We start from the raw sequence: 26523 nt of genomic DNA, 5'->3' as shown, positions 1-26523 counted from the left end.
AATATGAAATACCTCAGAGTCAGACAAAACTTTCTTCTTCATTGAATTGTACAGTGGAATTAAGTTGTAACAAGTCTGATCCCTAAACAACAAGGCAGTGTTAGTATACAAGATTAGAGTTGTAAGTTTTTCCCTTTAATTCTGTTAACAAAACCAGATTTTAAGATAAAGTTTGAAGCTATAGGCTTTCTTCATTGGTTGACTTCAAAACTCTACACCCACCCACCTACCCCCGTCCCTCCACCCTATGTGGAGCTTCCAATTGGTCTGTTTCATTACATGAAACCCAATTCCCACCTCTACAGTCTTTGTTCAGATCATTGCTATATGGCAAACACCTTCTTCCATTCCTCAGCACACAAGGGAACGCTATTACATGTCCTGTCTTCTTTTCATTCTTAAGTGTTTAGTCATTCCCTAAAATTTTGTTTTTTAGTCATCTTCCCTTGTCACTAAAGCTTTTGCCCTTCAATCTTATGTATCTGTAGTTTATTGTGTAAATGAATTCTAAGTTCCTATAATTTGCTCGGACTCTTCTGAGATTCCTACCATCATCTAAAATTTCACATGTCTAAACCTTATTTTCACTTCCCAGCCACTCTTCAGCTCCTCCTATTTTCTACAGCATTGCTATTCTTAAAGTAATACATGGGTTTTCACTATTCTTTCCCTTGCGCCTCCTTATTAACCCAATCACTGGCCAAGTTCTGTGATTCTACCTTCAAAATCTCTTGGCTTCTGCCTCTTTCTTATTTCCATAAATTAAACCCTCATCATCTCTTAGTTAGATGTAGCAACCAATCTGCTATTTATGCTTTTTGTCTCTTCTCTATGAGTTAAGATTAGAAATCTATTCAAGAATCTCCATGATCTGACTCAAATTCGTGATTTACTGCTGCTCTTGTACTCTTCTACTTCACCTGATTTAAATTACTTAATTCCCTTAGTAACCCTTTACTTTCCAACCTCATGCTACTCAACCCTACAAATGGCTTTCCTTTCATCTAATTTCTCCTAAATCTCTCAATATCTACCTTGTCCATAACAACTTAACATACTTCTCCCCTGTACCTAAAACTCCACTATCAGAAGCTAGAAGTGATCATCTAAACTTTCACATAGACTCCCTTGTTAGTTTTTCCTTAAAATTTCTTTAAAAATTTATCTATGAAATTATACTGGGGTAAATATACATTTCCCTCTCAAGTATCTCTCATATCACCTGATTATGTAAGAAATTTGGCAAAATAATTCAATTAAAAAACAAAATAATCAAAATTGCAAGATATACCTAACATTTGAAAATTACTGTCAGCTAAAAGTGTATAAACATTTGTTATGTACCTCTAAGAAATGCCAGGGATTTTTAGATATATACAATATAAATGCTTTAAATACTAATCTAATAAGGTATTTCAAAATAACATTTGAAAGGAATACATTTTTATAGACTATTCCAAATATAAAAATAATTGTTTCATCTAAATTATTTCACTAAAGTGTGAATTTATATATCATGTGAGTTTATTAATTCCTGTCTCTGGAAAAAGAAACATACATATAATTCAAAATTATACACTCTGTATAATTAAAATATTACAAGCCATTATAATTAAGTTATATAAACAATCTTCCAAGGATAACTAATTCTTAATTACCAGTTTTAAGGGTGGGGGCACAAGGATAATAAAAATAGCTTCCAAACCATTTGGAAGGCAACAGGTTTCTTTAGAGAATTAAGGTAGAGTGTAGGATATAACATTTATTGTACTAATTTCCTTTGGTGTTTTCTTACATTGAAATTACCTATATTCCTTATCAAAAACAAACCCCTAACACCACAAAATGGCACCCTATGATTATTATGAGTAATGAGAATGAAGCTAGAGATGTCTTTTAAAGCACCTCAACAATCCCTGCATGTGAAAGAGACAGTTAACAGCAGGTGACTACTTAAACTTAAATTATAAAATACATTCTCTCTTTACTGGAAAAAATTATCCAATAAAAATAACCTTAATATGAACTCAAGAGTAGTACTTTATACCGAACAGGCGTCATTCCTCTGGTTTCAGTTTAGAAGGCTCAATTCATTCTTTGACTATATAAAATTCCCAAGGTAAAATATAAAAGTGCTGCTCCCTTAAATAGCTATAGTTATTATTCTTGGTTTAAGATCAATGAATGAGGAAGTAAACCTAAATTTTAAGAAGAATTTTGAAAGTTAAATTTAGTTTCTGGCTGGACTACTTAAATACTTTTTTACAAACTTGTCAGGGGCAATATAATGTTAAGATGAGAAATTCTTAGATGGAAGACACTTATTTACTGTGAAAATTAAACATGTACACCTCTAAAGTGGTCTCCTTAACTGTTAATTACAGATAGAGATTATCTCCTACCTGTAATTATTATTTGGCTTAGAAGAACTATTTTAGGTAAAACATTACATGTTCTATACATGCTTACCCTCATTATTATTGTCCAAAGGTTAGATTTAGAGAAGGATCCATTTTTTAAATGTTAACAATAGAACACAACTGTAACACAACTTTCATGATGTTTAGACAGATGTTATATGCTTTCTATTTTGAATGGAACTAGTTTACAGCACAGCATGTGACATATATATAATTGCATTTTACATTTTTATATTTTACATCTTCAAATAATGACAATTAAGTATGAAAAAACAGCTCACTTTATGAAATGTAGAAGAAGATCAGTCACAAACTTAGCAGATTTCACAATAGGGCTTCCAGGCTCATTAAATGTCCGTGTATTATGCTCTATGTATCGAACTTCCCACATTAGGGAAGAAACTCGCCTTAAACAAACAAAACATAAGTCTTAACATCATTATATTTAAAAATACTTGTACATAATTTGAAACCAAGGCATTCTAACTTTTCAATTACCATCTTATCCAATTACAAGACTCAAAAATTTAAAATTTAAGAAAATATATAACCTCAACTGTGTTAGGGGAAATTAAAGAGAAGCAACATTGTGTATTTGCAAAGACAATGTCGCACCAGTTTAGACACACTAGATTACTGAGTGTCTTCTTTTCTTTCTGAATGTAAAGAAAAATCCAAAGATAACTTCTGGAGTATCATCCAATATGCAGTCCAGTTCTACTTAAAGTAACAAGGAAGAAAATATTCAGAAAATATTACTGATACTGATGTGTGAACAGAAATACAATTATATATAACTTAAATATATACAATTATGAATAGAAGCATACACACAAGGTTTACGTATTCTAAAACAGAACCACAGGCATCTTCAGGGTACTTTACAGAACTGTAAAATAAGGTTTTAGATTAATGCCAAGCAGGGCAAATTGATTAGTATAAGTTTAACAAGAGACAGAACCAGAAGTATCAGAGAGGAAACCATAAACTTCAAGAAATAGGAAACCATAAACTTCAAGAAATCTGAAGCCAGTGAGTAAGGGAGAAACAATAAAAAGCTGGAACAGTGAAAAAGCACATGAAGGCATAATTTTATTAAATAAGAACATAATTTTGGTCTATTAATTAGGTTCAAAAATAGGCAGTTTCTAATTTGTGGAAGGTTTGTGTTCTTAGATTTTTCTTATATTGGCTACTAAGCTAAGCTAATGCCCAAAAAGCCTGTTAAAGCTGTAATGTACCCTGAAATAAAATACACCTTATTGGTTACCATGATGAGCAGTATTTCTATGAGTATATTTACAACAATAGTGGGAGATGTCAGAAGCTCATCTTTGTAGCTGTAGTCCAACAATTACTGTATAGTAACAACTCTATCTCCCTTGAATGTAAAGAAATGTATTCTCCCCTATCTTGTTCCATTTTCAAGCACTAAGTCCTATTACTAAGGCTTAGCAACTTAAGGGTCTAGGGAAAAGGAAGGATGTCGCTAAAAATTTCTTCTCCACTTCTAACATGTGGTATTGAAAAAGATTTAAAGAAGTGTACTATGAAGGTAAGATGGCTGGGAGGCACATACAGTAATTTCCTGCTCATCTCTATGCTTTTGACAAGTATTAATTTGCAAACCTAACCAAGATCAGAAAAATCTTTAGAAACTCAAATTTAACATCTTAGTTTTCTTTACCTAGTGATTCTCAAGGATTCTGGGTAAGTGATTCTACGTCATATTTGGCAATGTTAAAAGACATTTTTCCTTTTTACAACTAAGAGCTGCTATTGCACCTCAGTAGTAGAGGCAAGGATAGCCCCTCACAATGAAGAATTTTCTATCCCTAATTATCAGGAATGCTTTTGTTGAGAAACCCTGCTTTAGTAAGTTAAGAAACAATAAACAGTGTTTTCAGTGCAGGAACACAAAGTACCAAATTAGAATCATAATTTAAGTAAAAAAATAACACCAAAGGCACACTTTATATTAAAAATATAAATACAAAATACTGGGGCGCCTGGGTGGTTCAGTTGGTTAAATATCTACTGTTGGCTCAGGTCCTAATCCCAGGGTCCTGAGATCGAGCCCCAGGTCAGGCTCCCTGCCAAGTGGAGAGTCTGCTTCTCCCTCTCTCCCTGCTTGTGTGTGCTCTCTCTGTCAAATAAATAAAAATCTTAAAAAAAAAAAAAAAAAAAAGAAAGAAAGAAAAATACAAAATATAAATAAAAGTTTCCCTAAGTTAAAATAAATAATGTAAAACAACTGCAGTTAATACAAAATTGGCCACAGAAAGAACTTTTTAAAATTCAATTATTTAAATTAAAATGTTGTGGGTGCCCGGGTGGCTCAGATGGTTAAGCATCTGACTCTAGATTTCAGCTTAGGTCATGATCTCAGGGTTGTTAAGACAGAGGCCCAAGATTTTTTCCCTCCCCACCCCCACCATTCCTGCTCTCTAATAAATAAGTAAATAAACCAATCAACCAACCAACAAAATGCTGTGAGTCTTCTAAGCAAAAGTTATGAAGACCAGAAGTATGACTTTTTTATGTGAAAGCTATAGGCTTAAATTCACTTTTCTGTAAAGACATTCCAGGCAATAAAACTACAATGCCTATCCAAGATTAGAACTCAATGTTTACTGAAATTGTTAACTAGACAATGCAAATTAATAGAAATTAGGTCTTTGTTAACTCCATTATTTCAAGCTAACCTACAACTATGAAAAATATCCTGAATTCTCAACTTCAAGCATTTATAAGCTAAATATAAACAAAATAAGAAAAAAATATGCAACTTTTTAATATTATTCTATGAAAAAAATCCATGAAAAAATATTTCAATGTGATGTCTAAAAGAAAACGAGATACTCTGGCATGCTTTATAAATTATAGTATGAAGACAGCACCAACTCATATTAGCAACTAGAAAAAACTATCTATGAATCGTGTTCCAAATCTACAGACCAGCAGCATCAGCATCCCAGGGAACTTGTTAGAAATGTAGAACCTTCAGGTCCCACTAAAATTACTGAACCACAGACTGCATTAAAAAAAAAAAAAAAATCCCCAGGTGATTTGTATGCACAGTAAAGTTTCAGAAACACTCAAGGATCATTTAGTTTTCTTTTGGTAGCAGCTACAGCAAATGGGTTCTAACCTGTAAAACCTGTTTTCCAGTCTTTGTTTAATTGTACTTAAATCCGTTGGATATGCCACTACAGTGCAATACATGGGATAGGCTTGTAGATCCACAGGGGCCACAAATGCTGAAGCAATATCTAGAATTAAAAAAAAATAGCTTATATGTTTATTTTTTTACTGTTTAAAATACTCCACAGACAATTCTGCTTGATTTAAGATAAATTCTGATCCACAAAACCACTACACTGCCATTGTCTTTTCATAGTAAATATAGTTTAGCTAGACTAATACAGTCTCACTGCTTATTATGTCTACATTTACACTGCAAAATTCTAGGTATATCTGTTATTCAGATTCCCTTAGAAGATAAGAAATGACAGACAATACATAAATCTGACCTATTAAGTACACATAAATTTCTGTACTAAAAACCTAGCCATTCCTGAATCTGTAGGTTTTTGACATTCTGTCAATAATATAATAACACATTCCATCCAAATGTAACCCGACTTTCTCAGAACTTATTGCCTTAATTCTGTGAAATATTATGCAAGCACTCAGAGAAGAAACAGATCCAGAAGTCTTTGACTCAAGGTCATTGACCAAATGGTACACAGTAAACTGAACCTGGCAAAGAAGGGTTTTTATTTATTTAGGCTCATTCATATACAGTATAAGACAACCTTCTATGCTAAAATACTATTAAAATTATTTAAGATATTTAGGATACTCTTTAAATAAAGTGTTGGCATATTAAAAAAAGACTTCCAATGAAAATATTATCCAATATGTCTCCAGTCTCTTCACCTCTAAATCCTAATTTTTTCCTCTTTGAAGTCTGATTCCTTACTGACAGGGGGGTTGCTACAAACCACCACACTCGTTTAAAGTTGTTTTAAAAGCCCAGAATTCAGGGGCACCTGGGTGGCTCAGTGGGTTAAGCCGCTGCCTTTGGCTCAGGTCATGATCTCAGGGTCCTGGGATCGAGTCCCGCATCAGGCTGTCTGCTCAGCAGGAGCCTGCTTCCTCCTCTCTCTCTCTCTGCCTGCCTCTCTGCCTACTCGTGATCTCTGTCAAATAAATAAATAAAATCTTAAAAAAAAAAAAAGCCCAGAATTCAGATACCAACAAGTTCTGTGGCACTGGTTTGTTGTTTTTTTTTAATGAGACAAAGCAGTTCAATATTATCTTCCTTCCTGTTAGTTAAGGGGAGAACTGGTACAGCTATCCATATTTACCTTTCAATCCTCCTCTCCAAATTCATATCATGTCAGCTTACTTAGGTTGAAGGATTTCAAATCAAGTTCTGAAGGATCCAGACTTTTCACAGGTACCCCTGGCATTTCTGTGGGCTCTCACTCTAAAACTCAGCTACAGCAACCCCATTTTTAATTGTTCTAGATACCCAAAAACCTACGTAAGGTCTCATTTTAGAAAAAGAAAGAAATTCCACTTAAAAATGTTTGAAAGCCACTGACATGATATTGCAAAAAGAAATTTTATTGAATAAGATTTTTCCTTTCCTTTGCTTTCTGCCAGTTTTTTCTATATTCCTGTGTTACTATGATTATTTACCTAGTGTCATCAACTGGTTTATTCCTGCAACAATTCTTTCACATTCTTCATCCCTGGGATTGGAACCCCATTCTCCATCAAGAGGTTTATAGATCAACGATCTGCACTCAACATCAGTTAAAGGAACACTAGTACCTAGTTCTTCAGGAAATACAGCTGAAATACACAGAAAAGCAAATTTAGTGAAAATTTGTGATTTCTGCTATCATTCAGGTTACCTTTAGAAAGTAGAATTCACATTGTCAAAAAAATTAAAATGTAATTTTGTAAATATCTGGTTAGTGTGTATTTTCATTAAAAAAAAAGTATGTTTCAAGGGTCAATAAAATTTATATTTTAAAACATTAATTTTATAAATAATTCTCTAGATGAGCACATAATTACTTCTCCAAAATTATACCTGACAATTTGCTCAACTATCAGTTTCAGGTAAAGGACAAAGTATTTCTATAAAATGATGCTTAACCTTGCAAGTTTTCTGAATCTTTTCATGATATAATCACCAAATTTATTTTAATGAAACATACACGCAAAACTGAACCAAAGTGGTGTTTTTCACAAGCACTTCAAAGTCTTAACTTTTTTTTAGTGTAGGAACAGAGAGAATTATCAATACTAACAGATGATTCATGTTTATTGCTTTTAAATTACGAAGGTATACTTTCTGCATACATTAGGAAGGGTGGTGACATAAAACCTACAAATCTGCTAAGTAACTTTCTCTGAACTAGATTTCATCAGAGAAACACTGGAAAATATGCTACTATTTGTATACAAAATTCTTCCTCCTCAAACAATGTAATTAAACCACAGGATGCACATGTATATGTATGCAGACAGAACAAAAACAACAAAAATCCCCCCTTCACAAACGGATATATTTAGGTAGGAAACAAATAGTGTATTAATGCCACTAATTCATTTCAAGAAATACCCCAAGCAATACAACACTGACTAGGTTCATTTCTCTCATACACAGTTGTCCAATGTGACAGCAACCTCACTTAAGAAAGAAAAGAAAAAAAAGATAAGCTATGTAACATCATTATAAGTTGTTCAAGATATTTTATAGTTTCAGGATGGCAGGGTCGTTCAGTCAGTTAAGCATCTGCCTTTGGCTCGGGTCATGATCCCAAAGTCCTGGGATCGAGTCCCACATCTGGCTCCTTGCTCAGCAGGAGCCTGCTTCTCCCTCTGCCTGCTGCTACCCCTGCTTGTGCGTGCTCTCTCTGACAAATAAAATCTTAAAGAAAAGATATTTAATACTTTCAAAAAGCTCTAATTTAGCAGTGAGATGAAAAATATGTTATTGGTATTAAATTTTCAAAATGATAATTTCTAGAAACTATTCTTAGATAATATCAGCATGTCTTTTTTCTCATTTCTAAGGTTTTCCTGATTGGATTTAATTTTTCCAAGTTATCTTTTCTCTGATTTTTTAGAATATAATAACTAGTGAGCAACTCCATTATAAATGATAATTTCTATTATGTCACAAGATCTTTTTCCCTTTTGTTTTTTAAAGTCTTTATTCTTACCTGATGGGAAAAGTGATATATTGTAGGAAAAAAAAATACACAGTAATGTAAAAGATAATTTGTGGAAGTCATTATAGTCCCATCCTTTATAAATAATCAATATTAATATTCTGGTATATATATTCTTTCAAATCCTTTTATACATACACAATTGTGTGGGCTGTATTTTTTAAAAAATAGAAACAAAAATGGGCACTGGAATAGATGAAAAATACAATCTGTAGGCTTCAGCTACACTGGTCTTTTCTCAGTCCAGGAAGATGACTTACTGCCTAAGGCTAACTCCCAAGTCTAAGGCAATTATCAGGCCATATGCAAGTAAAGAGTAAACTACTACTTGTGGAGGTCCTTAAATGCGTAAGGTTCTATAATAAGCACTTTACACACAAGATGTCATTTAATCCTCACAGAAGCCCTGTAAGGTGTTAAGTTTACAGAATTTCAAAGACTGAAGTCCTAAAAATCTGAAGTTTTGAGACTGTTAAAGAACTTGCCAAAATGACCTAGATAGAATATGGCAGTGATATGGTATGAATCTAGGTCTCACTCAAAAGGCTGAACTCTTAATATTTTATCTTCTTATTTTCAAGTGTTCTGCTGAAGTTAGAAAAAAAAAATCTTTGTTCCCAAGTGCTTACCTTCCAGGAGTGAACAATAATTTTCATATTTTGCTGTTAACTAACTTCAATCTTTCCTGTTAGATTATAAATTCCAAGTGGACAAAGATTATGTCTATCTTGTTCACTGCTATGCCTTCCCTACCTCCAATCCAAGGTCAGTGACAAGTGTACAATAAATAACTACCGAATGAGTATTTTCTATATGATCTTCATAACAACCCTACGCAGTAACAAGACAGCAAATCAGACTCCTTATTTAAGAAATTAATTTTGTAACACAAAAAGCCCAATATACACTTACCATTATTAGGAATAAGCTCCATATCCCAAGGACTCATCTTTTCTGTATCTCCATTGTCCCAACTTAAAGGAAGGAAAATCCCTATGTTAAAAAAAATCTAAATACTGTGTTACAAGTTTTATAAAATCACATTATAAAAACTATTGCTTCAAATGTTTAAAAGAATTCAAGTGTTTAAAAGAAGTGTCTTTGTCACTTTATATTAATAAATGGGGAAAACATTAAAAGTACGTCAAGCTGGGGGCACCTGGGTGGCTTAGTTGGTTAAACATCCAACTCCTGATTTCGGCTCAGGTCATGATCTCAGAGGTCATAAGATTTAGCCCTGGCTGTACTGGGCCCGGAGCCTGCTTAAGACTTTCTTTTTGTTTTCTTCTGCATCGCCAATCCCCCCACCCCACCTCCCCCTGCAAGGTAACCAAGCTAAACTAAAATACAACAAACACTCCCTTACCAAACGTTATAGCACTGAAACAAACTATCAGGGTACTCTGGCTGAAGAGGTTCCTGGCTTTCAATTGTTCCAAACCACCAAGCATCATCTATGACTGATCTGAAACGGTCACCTAGACAAAAATAAAAGCCATCTCATTACTCTGAAATTTATTGCTGCTGTTGTTACTCCTTTCTCCCAAAATATTCCTTTAAGATACTTAAACTATTGTATAATTTCAGGAAACATATAAAAAGTGACCTACACACTCCAAAATAAATAGATGAATAAAATCGGCAATATTGAGGAAAAAAATTATTTAATAAATATACCAGTGTGACTTACCAGTTTCCAGTACCATACATCTTATTAGGGTCAGGAGAAATTCACACTTAGGTTAAGCATTTTTACCAATCTAGAATTTTAAATTCATCATTAGGATTATGCCCAAACTCCTCATTCAAATAAAAGCATGGTTTAGATAATTTATGCCCAACAAATATTTTTATTTGTAATTTCTTGCTTTCTATAGGCAAGTTCCTCCAACAATCAAGACTAGCCTAGAAACAATAAAAAGAAAACATCCAACCTGCCTTCCTTCATGTCAATCATCCTGGTTATGACACTCATGTACACACTCACTTTCTCTTTTCTATAAAAACAAGAGAGTAACAAAAACAACTAATCTTTATAAAACAAACAGAACTCCTTGTGTTCCTTTCCTTAGCTAACTGCATTCAGCTACTATCCTGCCACTAAAACTACTTCCACCAAAGACCCTAATAAACTATCTTCTCAGCTTTCTGCCATGTCATATGAAACTGTAAATCACTCTCTTCCTTTCTGCCACTCTTTCCTCTTCCTTGGCTTACACAGAATGGAGTGGTTTTTCTCCTAGTAAGCATAGGTTAGGGTCTGAAAGACTTGAGTTCAAATAACTTATCTGTGTGATTTCAAACAAATTAATTATTTTAGAACTCATCTGAGTAAGTTTCATTTTCAAACCCATAAAGAGAAAAGTATTTGTTTATATTCTTTTTTATGAAAAACGATTTAAAAGTTTATAGAGACATACAGCATAAAACAAATTAAAAATTTAAAAAAAAAAATAAAAAAACTTAATGACAAAGAAGAAAAGTTAGGAGCCAGGAATAAGTTAATAGAACACAAATGCATGTTTTCAAGTTATATTTAACTTTGAATGGGTATGCATTGGGGCCTAAATTTAGATTCAAGCATTCTAAAGATTATTTATTTATTTATTTGTCAGAGAGAGAGAGAGAGAGAGAGACAGAGAGACAGACAGACACACACACACACACACACAGAGAACTGGGCTCCCCGCCGAGCAAGGAGCACAATGTGGGACTCGATCCCAGGATGCTGGGATCATGATCTGAGCCGAAGGCAGCTGCTCAACCAACTGAGCCATCCAGGTGTCCCAGATTCAAGCATTCTAACAGCCAGTGATAAGAGGGAAACATGATCTATTACCAGATAGTCCCTAATTGCTCTTTAGATGCATCTTACACTGAACTTAGTGAGAAGATACCATATAATTAATAAAAAGCATTCTTGACACACCACAACCTCAAACACAATGATGAGTTTCAAAGAGCTATTTTTTATGATCCTACATACACTAATAACATTATGCTAAAGAGGAAGAAATGGGTAATGTATGAACAATAATGTAGAAAGATAACAATGAAATTAAATGGGGAACAGAGTATACCATTGGAGCAAGTTTTAAAAATTTTAAATGGCTATCAGTAGATAGATGCCCATTTCCTCAGAAATAAAAGACCAAGTAGTACTAACTTTAGAAGAAATCATTCATCTATAAATTTAGGAAGGAAAAAACAGCTATGATCCAGATGAGAAAAGCTACTAACTTTAGAAGAAATCATTCATCTATAAATTTAGGGAGGAAAAAACAGCTATGATCCAGATGAGAAAATTCCAATGTACATCCATCATTTGAAATATCTCTTTGATACGTCTATTGCTTGCCATACTTCTTTACTTAGGTTGTTATCAACTCATTTCTGGAATATTCCTAGATTCTAAACACTAATATTTGTTCTGCAATTTCCTGGCAGATGCAGGTCTTTAAAAAAATAAAATTTTTCAGTGACACACGCAAGTAATTTAAAAAACAAGTGTACCAAAGGCTTATAATCAAAACCAAAAAAAATCTTTAATTCTTGTAACTATTTCTTAAATTTAGATTTCTAAATAATTAGAGCTATTTCTTCACTTCCCAATTTTAGACATTAAGTATAGACCTCTCCATATAATTGTATGTAATTATGTCTATTTTATTTAATCTGTATCATCTCTATCATACTATGTAAATATTGTTTGCTACAGAACCAAATAGCACACAATTCCCTTCTTCTATAATTCTGTATAATTGCTTCAGTTTTTTTTTTTTGTGATTGGTTTTCTCTGGATTTACAATTAAGTAAATGCTTTAAGAGCTTAATCTATAAAACATTCTTCGACTTAATTTCCAACAAAGTCAGACACGCTAGATAATTCATCAGTTCCATTTTCTGTCTTTCCTGAAGACTTTGCTCTTGGAGGACAACAACTTTTGAACTAGTCATTTTACAGATTTGCTGGTACAGATGCTATGCTGAGACTTCTACTATTACTGGGAATTCATTTTGGCTCTTTCCTATTCTGGATTTCCTGTCTCCTGGAGGACTTTCATATCTTTCCTTTCCTTGGTTCATTACCTTATTTGATAGAACAAATCTTTCAGAGCTTCCAGGAAAATGGTGTAATGGAATTTATAGGGAATGTAAATTCTTTTTGATAATGCTCCTGTCTCTAATTTTAGTAACTTGCATTTGTCCTAATTTTTAGAATACACATGTAAATTTGTATTTACAAATTTTACCAAGACCAAGTTGGTAAAGTTTACCAAGTTTACCAAGACCAAATAAGACTTATCACCATTCCAATGCCTTCCAATGGCACTGGAGGAGAGATGGACTGGCCTTACCAACTGATGTGCTTTTTCAAACCAAATACGCCATATAATTACCACAACCCACTCCAAGATGACAAAGAGTGGCCCTGTTTGAAAGTTTAAAAAATACTCAAATGAAGTGCACATCCATGTGACCATAAATTAATGTATCTTAAATGCCTGGAAACTTTTAAGAATTTTAAAGTTTCTTTGAGTCTTATTTACAATATTAAGTTTAAAAATTACAACAGATTAGACCAATAAAAGAAAAATGCCAGTTCAGCTTTGGTCCCAAATTATTGAACATTTTGAACTGGAAGATGTCTTTTGCTTCAACTGTGAATTTCTGTTACATTTTTAGATGAAAATTTAATTCAACACATAAAACAGCTAAAGAAATAGCTATAAATAGTTTTATAACCATTACCAAATCTGAGAGAGAAATTTCAGCATCAACGAGATTAAAAGGACAACTGACCTCTGAACAATATAGTGTGTAGGTCCACTTATACTTGGGATTTTTTTTCCCTGATACAGTACAATACTACAAATGCATTTTTTTCTTCCTTATGATTTCATAACATTTTTTTTTCTCTATCTTCCTTTACTATAAGAATAGTTATACAAAACATATTTCTTGATTACATATGTCATCAAGTAAGGCTCTTGGTCAACAGTAGGCTATTAGTAGTTAACTCTTAAAGGAATTAAAAGTTACACACAGATACTCCACTATGCAGTGGGTTAGCACGCCTAACCCTTGCAGTTGTTCAATGGTCAACTGTATTTTAAATAGCTGACATTACATCTTCTTATTTTGTTATTAACATTCCCACAAATGGCAAGAAGATTTATCTTTTTTCTGAATCATTAAAAATAGTAAATCAATTATATTAAAAAAATAACAAACATGTATGTTTTCTAAATGAATTACCCACCTATGTTCCACCGCCTATATTTTGCGTCATCAAACTGTTGTCTCAAGACGAGAAAATCTATAACATCAGGCATATCGTGGTATCTAATTACAAACAGAAACAAACTGATTAGGTCATATACTAAAATTACCTAAAATAAGTTAAAATTTATCTGAATTATCTTAAAAAACAATGTACAATACTAAGAAACACTGCCTCCTTCGATAGTCCTTACTTCATGGTAAATGATCCGCCAGTCAGTTTACCGGTATCAGGATCTAGAAAAGCAAGTTTAAGGCAGCAAAGGGTAGGCAATCCCACTTCATACTTTATGCCAACTATTTTCATCAGTTCTTGTTCCTAGAAAGATATAGAAAATAAACCATCTTCACAAAATAAATCATAAAATAAACTGATAAATATAATCAAAACATTTCTCTCAATCTTGATCTAGGTGGTGATTATTAATTTGTGCACACAAAACTTTCCTGACCTGTGTACTGAAGCATATTTGTGCCCTTTAGAATTAACAAACTTTACCTCAGTAAAAACTTTTTTAAAAAGGGAAAGATTTATTGAAATGCAAGTTTTCCAATACCATTCCAAAGACCTCTACAAAATTTTGAACTCTGGCTAATAAGTCTAAAACTACTTATTTGCAAATATGAAGTTTACCTTAGACATCAGTGTTAACTTTCATTATAATTACACTTTGTACCCAAATTATAAACTATCAGAATACATAAATTCAATCTTATATTTCTTTGAAAATTAAATACCTCTTAGTCTCCACGATTGCTCCAATTAAAAAATAAATCTTCATGAAACACTTCCTTATGGTGAAAAGAGTAACGTTCAATACAACTTTCTACATAATACAAAACTGCACCTTTTAAGTAATAAACACCATACCCGTAGTTCCATTTTATGCCATGGCTGTTTTTTGGGATTGATACTATAAATCTTATTTTTCCGGGCCATTTCAACATAAGCTTCATGTCCCTGCCGGAAGTAATAAACCTAAAAAGTAAATCAAAGTCACAATTTTAAACCCTGCATGTTTCCTATAACCCAAGATGCAAGGTATCAGTTAAAATTGCAAAGAGAGAATTTAGTATCCTTTCAAAAGAAATTCCGATATTTTGATATTTCTTCCTTCTTTTCTTCAAATTGTCCTAATGCCACTTAATCATAAATAAAGTGTTCTAAATAACATTACTTTGGTTATACAGTGAGAGTATAAAATGAGCAGTTTGTTTCATTGTTTTATTTTTGCATTCAATGTAAGTTGACCTATGCTGTAAAACAAAATAAATTGTAACTAGGAGTCATGATCAGTTTATTATTCACGTATTTTGGTAACAAGTGGTTTGTACATTCAACATATTTTATCCTTATAAAGAAACTTATCCTAGTTTTATGAAGTTCAGATTTAAATGACACCTGACTACCATCTTGGTATCTACTGGCACTTGACACAGTAAGTCTGATACCAAGTATTCTTCCCACTATAAAAAAACAGTGGAGCTTGTTAAAAAAATGTTACTAAAATTTTTTAAAATGCTATTAAGATTTTGGGATATCCACTATTCTATGTACTTTTCTTCTATTCATTAGTATCACTATTGTCCAACTGTTTGAATTTTCAAAAGCATAATACTAAATAATGAGAACTTACCTGTTTAAGCACCAACAATTAAAAAGACAACTTAAACACTGTGAAAGAGACTTATTCAATAAGGATTTATAAACTTTCTAGCTATCTCGAATATATTAAATGTAATTTAATCAAGCATCTTCTTGATGCTCAAGGATCTGTTAGGCTCTATCATTGTACTAAATTACAGTAATACAGAAACGTTCTGTGCTCTTCAAGTCTTCTTAAGTAGGTTGCCTAAATGAATTTTTTTCAGACTACTCTTTAGTTACTCCTGTTTTTTAAACTGTCAACTGTCACTTGCCACTTTCTATTGCTAATTAGTGTGATTTGCTAAAGAAACCCATATTGTACTTCCTAATTTATTACTGCCAATCTACTGGCTGCCAGATGACTGCTTCTTAACACTTGTGCATAAAATAAGAAGACCTGAACACTGGACTGGGAAATTCTGATCTAAGATCTTAAATTTTCATTTCAAATTCATAAGTACCTAGTCCAAAATGATGACCAATCATATTTTCTTTGAAATATTTTTGATTCTAGCAAATTTTTAAAAAGATCTAATTATAAACACTGTATTTAAATGAAATCTTATCAAATAAAATTAAATAAAAATAAAATGCTAAATTGCATTTTTCCTTTAAAATGTTATGTATTTAAACCTTAAGCTAAGAAAAACAAATTTTTAGAAAATCAGCAGTAGAATCCTCTTATTAAAAAAAATACTAGTTTTTAAAAGGTCAATAAATTTCCATTCTCTTACAACATTTAGTTTTGCTACTACGATACTTAAAAAGTTGCAAGTGGCCTCAGAAAAGATCAGAACTTTCCTAATTATATCTTTTCCATACACAGCTTATAAACATCTAAAATGAGATTACTTTATGAAACTACCATTTTCTACAGTTTCAAGAGCTATTTTAAAAAGCTTAAAGATACCTCAAAGAAACAAAGACTGTTCTTAAAAGTTTAAAAGTACCTCATCACCCATCTGCGGCACAAATGGACATCTTCGGGGAAGAGTATCTGTAATCCATGTTGAAGGTAACCATTCTTCTAACGTCAAACCATTTTCCGTTAGTTCTCCTACAGCCAATCTCTATAAGTTTAGAACATTATAAAATTATATTATCACAAAACAATCATCTCTCAATCTGTTCTTTAGAATACTGATAGGGGTGCCTGGGTGGTGGAGTAAGTCAAATACCTAATTCTTGGTTTCAGCTCAAGTTATGATCTAGGACTCTGAGACGGAGGCCCATGTCAGGCTCCACACTCAGGGTGGAGACCGCTTAAGACTCTCTCTTTTCTCTTTTTGCCCCTCTCCTCTGTGCTTTCTTGTCCTTTTAAATAAATAAACAAATCTTCAAAAAAATAAAATAACTATAAAGGTGATTAAATAAAAGGGAAGATCTTTCAACAAAAATACACATTAAGTATTTAAAAACCTTATTTGGGGGCACCTGGGTGGCTCAGTCAGTTAAGTGTCTGTCTTGGGCTGAGGTTATAATCCGGGGTCCTGAGATTTGAGTCCTGCATCAGGTTCCCTGCTCAGGGGAGTCTGCATCTCCCTCTCACTCTCCCTCTCTCTCAAATAAATGAGTACAATCTTAAGAAAAAAAATAAAATAACTAATTTTATTTTTAATAAAATAGCTTAACTGAATAATTGAATAGCTAATAACTATGAGCTATTTATTAGCTATTCAATCTTTCCAAATCACTGCATAAAAAAAGGACTAGATGAACCAAACAACATTCAGAACAAGACTAGTTTAACAAGATATTCCCATAAACCCCAAAGTGTAAGTTCTGTGTAATCTCCCTCTCAAAATCCTATCAGTTTTATGAGTATTTGTAACAAACCAAGCCTTATACTCAGTTTTTTTTTTTTGTTTTTTTTTTTTTTTTAAATCATAGTCCTGGCATGTTAGTAGGAACCAAATAAGAAATTTTCATATGGGCTGAGTAGTGAAAAATGCAGAAGGTTAATTGTATTGTTTCAGAGGGGTGGGCATTATACAAAGCCCAGAAATATTTTCTCCCCTTTTTGAAGTACAATTCACACCTGGCTCATAAATGGTTTTTAGAAAAAATGTTTCTATCAATTTTTTTTCCCCCAAACACAATGTCATCAAGCCAGGTCCCTTGCCTTTTTTTTTTTTTTTTTTAAGTGAGCCCTATGCCTGATGTGGGGCTTGAACTCATGATCCTGAGATTAAGAGCTGCAAGCTCTACTGACTGAGCCAGCCAGGTGCCCCCAGGTCCCTTTAATTTCTGTGGCTAAATATAAAAATAGACCTGTGAGAAAAAGTTTTTTTTAACTTTTGCCCATAAATGGCCATTATTGTCTGGATAAGACTTATGGTTATAAATATGATCATTAAATTTAATAGCTAACTTACCTGGTTTCCTTAAACTTAGGAAAAATGGACTTTCTAACAGCCCTTGAAACCTTAGAGAAACTTCATGCAGTTGACTAAAAGTTTTAGTTGAGTGTTTATATAGTAAGACTTCTAAATTTTATCCTCGTGTTTTTTAAAAAAAGGTAGTTATCATTGAGACTTGACACAAGTTCACTAAAGGAAGTAACATCATAATGGTATATCAGAGAACACTACAGAAAGTACTGCTAACAGCTGTTACTCAGTATTCATTTTCCTCTTATTCCTACTAAACACAACTTGTTTCTCAAACATATCAGGAGTGCTCTCTCTTTGAAGAGTAAGGGAGGGATAAAGGAGTTTGGCATTTACTATATGTGAGAAAGGTCCACTGGAGGATTTTAGTCCAAAGAGTGATAGAATCTGACTTTTAAAAGATCACTCTGGATTCACCAGAGCAGGGATTTGCAAATTATGGCCCATGGTTTCAAGTCGAGCTGCTTCTACTTTTATAAATCAAATTTTATTGGAACATATCCATATCCATTCATATATGTATTATCTATGGCTGATCTCAGGCTACAATAGCAGGGCAGTGGGTCCCAGAAAAAGTTTGTAGATCCCTACTTTAATGAACAGAACCTAGAGTGAAGAGGGTGGAAGGAGGGAGACAGATGGAAGACTATTGCAGTAATACAACCAAGAGCTTATGGTGGCTCACGTGAGTACAACAGCAGAAGTAGCAAAAAAGCACTCAAGTGCTGAATACATTTAGAAGACAGAGCCACAAAAAAAAATCCCCTGTTAGACTGGATGTAGGATATGAGAGAAAGAAGACTAATTTTTACAGGTAACACCACAGTTCTGGTGTAGATAATTGTTAGTGTCAGAAGAGGAGGGCTGGAGAAGGGCAGAGGGCAAAACTTAGAAAATAAATTCTGTATGTGTTATTTTGAGAGATATTTGAAAAGTTAATTTATCCAGTTACTGAGCACCACTGTTACATGACAGAGTTAGAGCCACAGATTTTCAGTTTTATATACTGAAGTTTTGAGTTAAAGTACGTTTGAAAAAGGTTTCCTCTGACTTAATAGAAAAAGGTAGGGAGAAGTCTGAAAATTGTTAAATTCCAGCCTCAATATGGGCTATTAATTGCACCAAGTATTTCTTCCCATAAGGAAAATATCTGTATTGACTGAAATAGCTAAGAACTCTTAAATGAAACCAGGTAAAGTTGGCTATTAAATAGGAATGATCGTATTGATAAGCGTAAGACTATGGTATGGTATAGCCAAGAATCAGGATGATGATAGGTCCCCAATAATTCTTGGGAAACCTAGAATTTTTGGTTTAAGTAGATTTCTATCATATGATATTTACAACCACTCAGGGGATAAACTGCATTAAATATTCCTCAAAATTTCAATTTTTTAAAAAAAATTTTAGAGATACAGGTAATTCACTTCTTTCCTTTCTAATCATGGAAAATTCTTTTAGGTCCACCTCATATTTTACTTATTCTGGAAGCTTTACTTGAAACTCTAAGAAAAGATGCCCTTATTTGATTTCTCAATTACCATCTTTAAAATTAATCTGGCAATTAAATATATTAGTTAATGTGATACTCTATTTTTATCTTAGGGGATTCAAGCAACTTGTTAGTCACACATTGTTTTGAGAATAAGTTACGTCTTACACTTTTTACCCACTCTATTGATTTAAGCTGTAGGCACTCAATAAGAAATTTACTAATCTCAGGGCGCCTGGGTGGTTCAGTGGGTTAAGCCTCTGCCTTCGGCTCAGGTCATGATCTCCTGAGCTCGAGCTGGGATCCTGGGATCGAGCCCTGCTTCGGGCTTTCTGTTCAGCGGGAAGCCTGCTTCCTCCTCTCTCTCTGCCTGCCTCTCTGCCTACTTGTGATCTCTCTCTGTATTAAATAAATAAATAAAATCTTTAAAAAAAAAAAAAAAAAAAGGAAGAAAAGAAATTTACTAATCTGGTTTCCAGAGTTTCTAACAGCATAATGGAAATACATCAGATACATATGAGATAACTTTACTGCATCTCTAGAGATTTTTTTTTTTTTTTTTTAAATAGAGACAGTGTGAGTGAGCATGGGGGAGAGAAAAAGAGGGAGACTCTTAAGCAGGATCCATGCCTGCCCAACACAGAACTGAGCTGAAATCAAGAGTTGGATACTTAACCAGACTGAGCCACCTAGGCACCCCTGGAGAAATCTATTTTTAAATAAGCTTTTTTGTTATCTGCCTTACTGTTTTTGCTTAATTTGAATACAGTTAGATGGAAAATATCTTCATCTTTTCATACATGCAGTAAATAATAATTACTTAATGATCTTTCAGTTACTTTCCAGCTCTACAATTCTATGCTTAAGAGGGAAATATGAGTAAAAAACTGAGTAATGAGAACAGTTCTTTCTATCTACTCTTAAATCCACTGGTAGACTAATACCAAGCCATGTGTAAGAAACCAAATTAAAGGAAAGAGTCTATAATATCCTTACACTTCATGATATTTAAAGTTTGTCCCACATAAATTGGTGGCACACAGATCCCATTGTAATACTTCAAGCAAAATAGAAAAATTAAAATATGCCAAACAGTATTTGGATCCAAATGTGGCACTGCACAAAGAAGCCCAAGGTGTCAGTTTAGGGACAACTACCAAATCAAGAGCAATTAGGTGAAGTAAACTGCACTCTTGACCAAAAAAATTATGTTCTCACAGGGACTTAAACACTGTAAACCTCAAAAGTTCATCAAAACTGTCTTGTGATAAGAAAAAAAAAAATTAGCCAGATACAGGGCTAAATCAGTTCTCTTTAACCGATCTGTGTACCACATAAGCAATGGGTTAACCTACTTTTATCACTACTGACAACACAGAAGAGAAAAATGTAGGCATATGTGTGATATTCTCTTTGGTAAATCTTCCCCAGACAAAAGCAAAGAAGGCAACAAGAATAGCAGACTGTGGGACCCAAATTAAAGTAATTCATAATTATAAAGCTGAAATGAGTAAGAGCTCAAGTGAAGCAGATAAAATAAACATTTAAAACAGATGTATTCTTAAATTTTTCAAAGCTCTCTGGAGAGAAAGACCTTCTTAGTCTCCCTAGCATTTAATTCTATATTTGACAACTTACATTTAATTCTAAAAATGAAAGAGGTTGAAAAAAAAATCTTCCTTGGATATTTTCAATTTAGTCTTTTAGGGAACAGAAAACATGTCCCTTCTATTTCATATAGCTCTTATTTTTTAAAAGAATCCCATTTCCATAAGAGCTGACAGACCTTACTTCTGTTAACATTTATTTCTTACGTTTTCTGATCTGTCTCGAATTATCCACAGACCAAAGATGAAGTAACAAACTAATACTGCTACTGACCTAAGGACCGTAGTCTAATTATGGCTCACATGTTCCGTAAATTAATGAAAGCCTGTTAACAGTAGTGTCCTACTTTAGATTCATATTTGTCTAGTGGTCATCTGTAACAAGTTCTGCCATTATTATTCCAGGTGTTGTGCACTCTATGCGTTCTGGTTATTTTCAGCAATAAAATTAACAATATGGTTAAAAAGTAAAGGCAAGTATGTTTTGTAACATTTTTATATACACAAATGAATAAATCCCACCAGAATATAAATAAAACTTCTCTTAAGATTATATGTTCAATATTTAGAATACAATAATTCTGTAAGTAAACACTGAGAACTTGAGTAAATTAAATGTTTTGTTATTATAGTATATTCTACTACTGTGTACTTGAGTTTTTTCCAATACTACTAGTATCCTAGTACACCTCAACAATGTTTATGTTCATCAATAGCACTTTTAAAATGAGTGCTTTTGTTTTGAGAGAAAACAATTTATATTAAAACAAAATCAACCTTTTGTTTTCTTTCTTTGGGCTTCTTTTTCTTTGGTGATATTTGTCCATCTTTTTCTTCATTTACTTTTTTCCTTTCTTTTTTAATCTGTTTTTGCTTCTGTTTTTCAGATTCTTCTTCTTCATCTGAACTGCTTTCTGCTTTCTTGGTTTTATGCTTGGGAACTTTCTTTGGTGGTTGCAGATTAATTCCTGCATCTGCTGTCCAGTCAGAATAATCACTAGAGTAGTCACTAGAAGGCAAAAAGGGATTTAAAAAATATTTATACTAGACATACTGTAAGACTTTGTCTTATAAAGATGTAAAAAGATCACAAAAAAGAATGAATGTCTTATAAAAATGTAAAGAGAGATTACAAAATAGAATGAATAGACTAAAAATATTCCCCTTCCAACTCATCACCTTCTAAACAGTTTCTTAAAATTCTGTAGGTTTAACTTACTTAAATATCTCAAAAAAGTTTTCTAAGAAATGTCTACAGTTTTAATTGAAGCAATGAATTTTAGTGCCTTATAAGACTAACAAAAATATTAATTTCTGTGTGTTGCCTATGTTCAAAATATCATGGGACATAAAAAAATAAGGAACAGAGGGTCACTTTCCTCAATTCCAGAAACAGTACAAAGATAGTTTGGAATACTACAAGAGATATCAATATTGAGGAAGAGATATACGGATTATTTTCTTGAGAGGAGGTGGGAGCTCTTGACCAGGGGAACTCCAAAGATAGACCGTTGCTGCCTTCATGATAACTGGATATGAAATGGGGGTGGGGTGGGGACTGTCAGAAGTGTTTTGGCCCGGTAGGAAGATTACTTGAGTATTTTATTCAGTATCTACTTATAAGTTAGGTACATCTTATGCTTCAAAAAATGACACAATTCAGAAAAATATAAGCCTTTTTGTTTTACTTATCATTACCAACCATGTTTGCATTTCTTTTCAGTTTATCTTCAAAAGAACTAAGTTTTACTGAGCTGATGTTGCAAAAAAAGGATCCAGTTTTATCTTCTGTTCTAATTTTAGTACATGAGAATATAACTTGATTTTGTACAATTTTAAAATATAAATATAAACGCTTTAAAGAAATCTAAGTTATACTACATTAAAATCAGTAATTAGTTCCCTAAAGTCAGTGATGTATGACTTTACTCCTCTATAAAGATTAACACTGAAAGGACAGATTTTTTCTGGAGCTTAATTCTACCACCACCACCCCTTATCCTTGTCCTGAATGTCCTTAGTAGGAATCTACAAATATCTCTCCAAGAATAATCATCACAGGTAACAATCCATGATTTCATTTTAACTTGAAAATGATTTCAAAGAATTTAAAAAACATTTTCAGACATTACACTGGATGCATGGCAATGCATCCACAGAACAAAAGATCTTTGAAGAAGAACAAATTCTCAACCCAAAGAGATTCTGAAATGTGTTGCTGAAAAAATAAAAATTTTCAGCTTTCTAAAGATTTTATATTACATGTGAAGAAATAGAAATTCACTGAATTACCTAGAACTGCCATCACTGTGCCATGCTCTCTCTTCCTCTTCCGATGTCCCACCACTAACAGCAACAACTTCACCTTCCTAAGAAATGTTTAATACATATTTCATTGTGTAATTTTACAAAATAACATTCTAAGATTATTAGAAATATCAGTGCTATCTAATAGTACCAATCACATTAGGATATTTACAACAATTAAAACCTGATTTTAATTAGTCCTACAACACAGATCTTGTATTTTAATACAACAAAATGTATCCAATGAAAAAATATATCCAATGAAATAATACCTATTAATACTGGATTCAGAGTAATCGCTCAGATGATTAACATACTGAGAACTTAAATTATGAGTTCACATTTTACTTATTGTCATCATTACAATTAAAAACTGCTTTATTACACATATAAAGAGTATTCCAACTTAGGTATTATTTTAAAATTTCAGTAGAGGATTGAAAACTACCCATAGTTTCTCTAGTAAATATTCTCTGCTCAATGTAGGATAGTCCAGTGATAGTCCATAAGATCCAGTATCTTATGCAATTTCTCCCTTGCTCAAATAAAATTTTATACTCCAATTAAGACTAACAGGTTAAATTAAGTAAGCTTTTAATATATTACAGAAGCTATTCTAAGCATGTGTATACATCATCCCATTTAATCTAGACAAAACACTACTGGCAATAGGGAGCAGTTATTTAAACAGTAGAAATTAAAGCTTAAAAAGGTTAAGAAATTTACCCTGGACAGCACAATTAATGAGCAACTAAGCTACTCTAAAGTTTAGACTGCTTTCTACAAGAACGGTTTTATCAGTGTTATTATTTGCTGGGCACATTCACAGAATTTTTCAAAATGATAATGGGATGTATTCCTTTATTAATTAAATAAAATAGCATATCTTGGAAGACAAGTTTTTTCTTTTTGATGTTTTAATAAAGAAGAATTTGTATGACAGAGCTATTCCACGAAGTTTTGAAAACTAACCAAATATGAAAAGATCAAAATCCAACAGTAATTATAGAGAATTTAATCTCTGCTCAATATAACTGAAAAAAAAAAAAAAAAAAAGAATGTAAACAAATGATCTGATTATTCTCATCCTTACTATATATATAACTTCTTTAAAGGGAGAGAAAAGAAATATACTTTTATATTCTTAGTACAAAATTAAAAGGTACTATAGAGAAGTACAAAGTATTTGAACCCCCTCCCAAACCGGATTCTTTCCATTAATTAATATAATGTGCCCAAGATGATATTCTGTTCTCAATGTACTCCTCCTAGAAATTTAATTGCTCTAAATTTAATTGTTAAAATAGAAGCAAATTAGTTTTGAAGATAAATGAAGGATTTAGTTAACTCCTTATGTAACAGATGTACCTAGAAACAACATTCTAATAAGCTGAATCATATTTAAAGTATTTTATAGGAACATATTAAGAGAATCATATGAAATCTTTAAAAATAAAGCAACATTTTATAGAGGCAAATAACTAGCTCACATATATTTTATGTTTTGCATGTATATCTAAACTGTCATGTATCGAATTTGTTATTAGTATATTTGGTCTTTTTACCAGATTGGACAAACCATTTTTACCTGGTCACCCTAGGAACTAAAGCCATTGGAGAATAACTTTTCAACTGTAGTTAGCATACTCTCAGTTTGAATTTTATTGCCGTGTGTACAGAAAATATACTCAGAGAATTCCCAGATATGTCTAACATTGCTTCATAAATGTGTAATAGTCAGTAAGACCATAGAGTCTTACTTAACCAGGGGAGGGAGTGATTAGGGTGGGGGCAGGGGGAGATGTTGTTAATAAGCTGTGATTGCAACCTGATTGCCTTTGTTGAAAAAATATGTAATTTAGTAGGGACAATGATATTTATGGAAATAATTATATACAAGGAAATTTTAAAATAAACTGAAAAGTCAAACTGGCACAGAAATAAAAAACTAACTGAAATTACCGTATGTCTATTAATTAGTCATTATAGTTACAGACTAGCGCTTCATGGCACCATTTTAAAAGCTTGCCTTTAGAGTAAAAGGACCCTGGGTTTAATTCCTGCTCTGCCATTTAATAGTTAGGTACATAGGCAATCTAAACATTCTTGAACCTCAGATTTCTCATACACAAAATAAGAATAATTAATTCATATGCATTTGTTCTGTGAATTTGACATTATGAATATGTGTGCTATGCCTGGAACATACAAAACAGGTCTTTAGTAAATGATAACTATCACTATCATTGTAAGATCTAGAAATACCATCTTTGAGTTACATTTATAAATACATCAATGAATACAAAGAACAGTCATACTAAAACAATGTTAAACTACAAACAAATTTATAAATGTGCTGAGTCTTACATCTGAAGAACTAGTGCCATTTTCTATCTCTTCTGAAGGTCTAGGTGTCTCTTCCAAAGCAGATCTTGTACGGTAATTGTGTTGATTTGCCTGTTGCCGTTTGGATTCTCCGAGATCCAGGAAATGCTCATGAGCGTGATTCTGGAAAGTTTATTTATTTAAAGTAGGATTAAAGAGCATACTTTTTACTTTAAAAGTTGTATATTTTTTAATTATAAAAAATCCATTCATATTTAAGATAGTCATATAAGTGGACTATGGTACCAATTCAAATAATTTAACATTACACTAGCTTAAATCACAGGTTTGTGTTATGTAGAAATTCACTTGCTGGTTTAATAAGTCATAACAAAATTCTTTTTCCTGATTAAGTGATACAGACTAAAGGGTTTATAATAACAGACTAATAAATTCTCCTATAACCACACTAAACATATAGAACAGATTTAAGAGAGGTCCGTGAGCTGTGAAGCATATGTAATAGGCAGAGACAAAGGAAAGGAAACCAAAATGGTGGTCACAAACCACCCTGCCACTTTGAGGCTAGGACACCAGTTGGCTGGCTATCTCCTTTCTGCCACAGAATAAATATAGTAAATGAGAACACACTAATAAACAAGCATCAAAAGAAACTGATAAAATCCAACATGGTGACAAAGATGAACAAACTCAACAAACACAAGAATTCACACCTGAAAAAAAACCCAACTGTATCTATATAAAAAAAGAATAAAGATAACTTGCAAAAAAAG

The 26523-nt window shown here is 32.7% G+C and overlaps 1 protein-coding gene across 3 annotated transcripts in view; it reads right to left on the bottom strand.

Moving 5' to 3' along the window:
- Positions 1-26523, bottom strand: part of PHIP (PHIP subunit of CUL4-Ring ligase complex) — a 126247-nt gene that overhangs the window by 16974 nt on the left and 82750 nt on the right. For all 3 annotated transcript variants that reach the window (XM_082729626.1, XM_082729627.1, XM_082729628.1), the window contains exons 21-33: positions 25772-25912; positions 23390-23466; positions 21875-22106; positions 16559-16678; positions 14832-14939; positions 14155-14279; positions 13941-14023; positions 10044-10155; positions 9590-9651; positions 7131-7286; positions 5572-5692; positions 2702-2827; positions 13-82 (exon numbers count right to left, since the gene is read on the bottom strand). In XM_082729626.1, the coding sequence (XP_082585752.1) occupies positions 13-82; positions 2702-2827; positions 5572-5692; positions 7131-7286; positions 9590-9651; positions 10044-10155; positions 13941-14023; positions 14155-14279; positions 14832-14939; positions 16559-16678; positions 21875-22106; positions 23390-23466; positions 25772-25912 (1533 nt within the window). The remainder of the gene's footprint in view (positions 1-12; positions 83-2701; positions 2828-5571; positions 5693-7130; positions 7287-9589; positions 9652-10043; positions 10156-13940; positions 14024-14154; positions 14280-14831; positions 14940-16558; positions 16679-21874; positions 22107-23389; positions 23467-25771; positions 25913-26523) is intronic.

Source organism: Mustela nivalis, assembly GCF_964662115.1.
Source record: "Mustela nivalis genome assembly, chromosome: 5".
NCBI classification, from domain to species: domain Eukaryota; kingdom Metazoa; phylum Chordata; class Mammalia; order Carnivora; family Mustelidae; genus Mustela; species Mustela nivalis.
The sequence above is the reverse complement of the archived record's forward strand: the minus strand, read 5'-3'. Positions and strand labels throughout refer to the sequence as shown.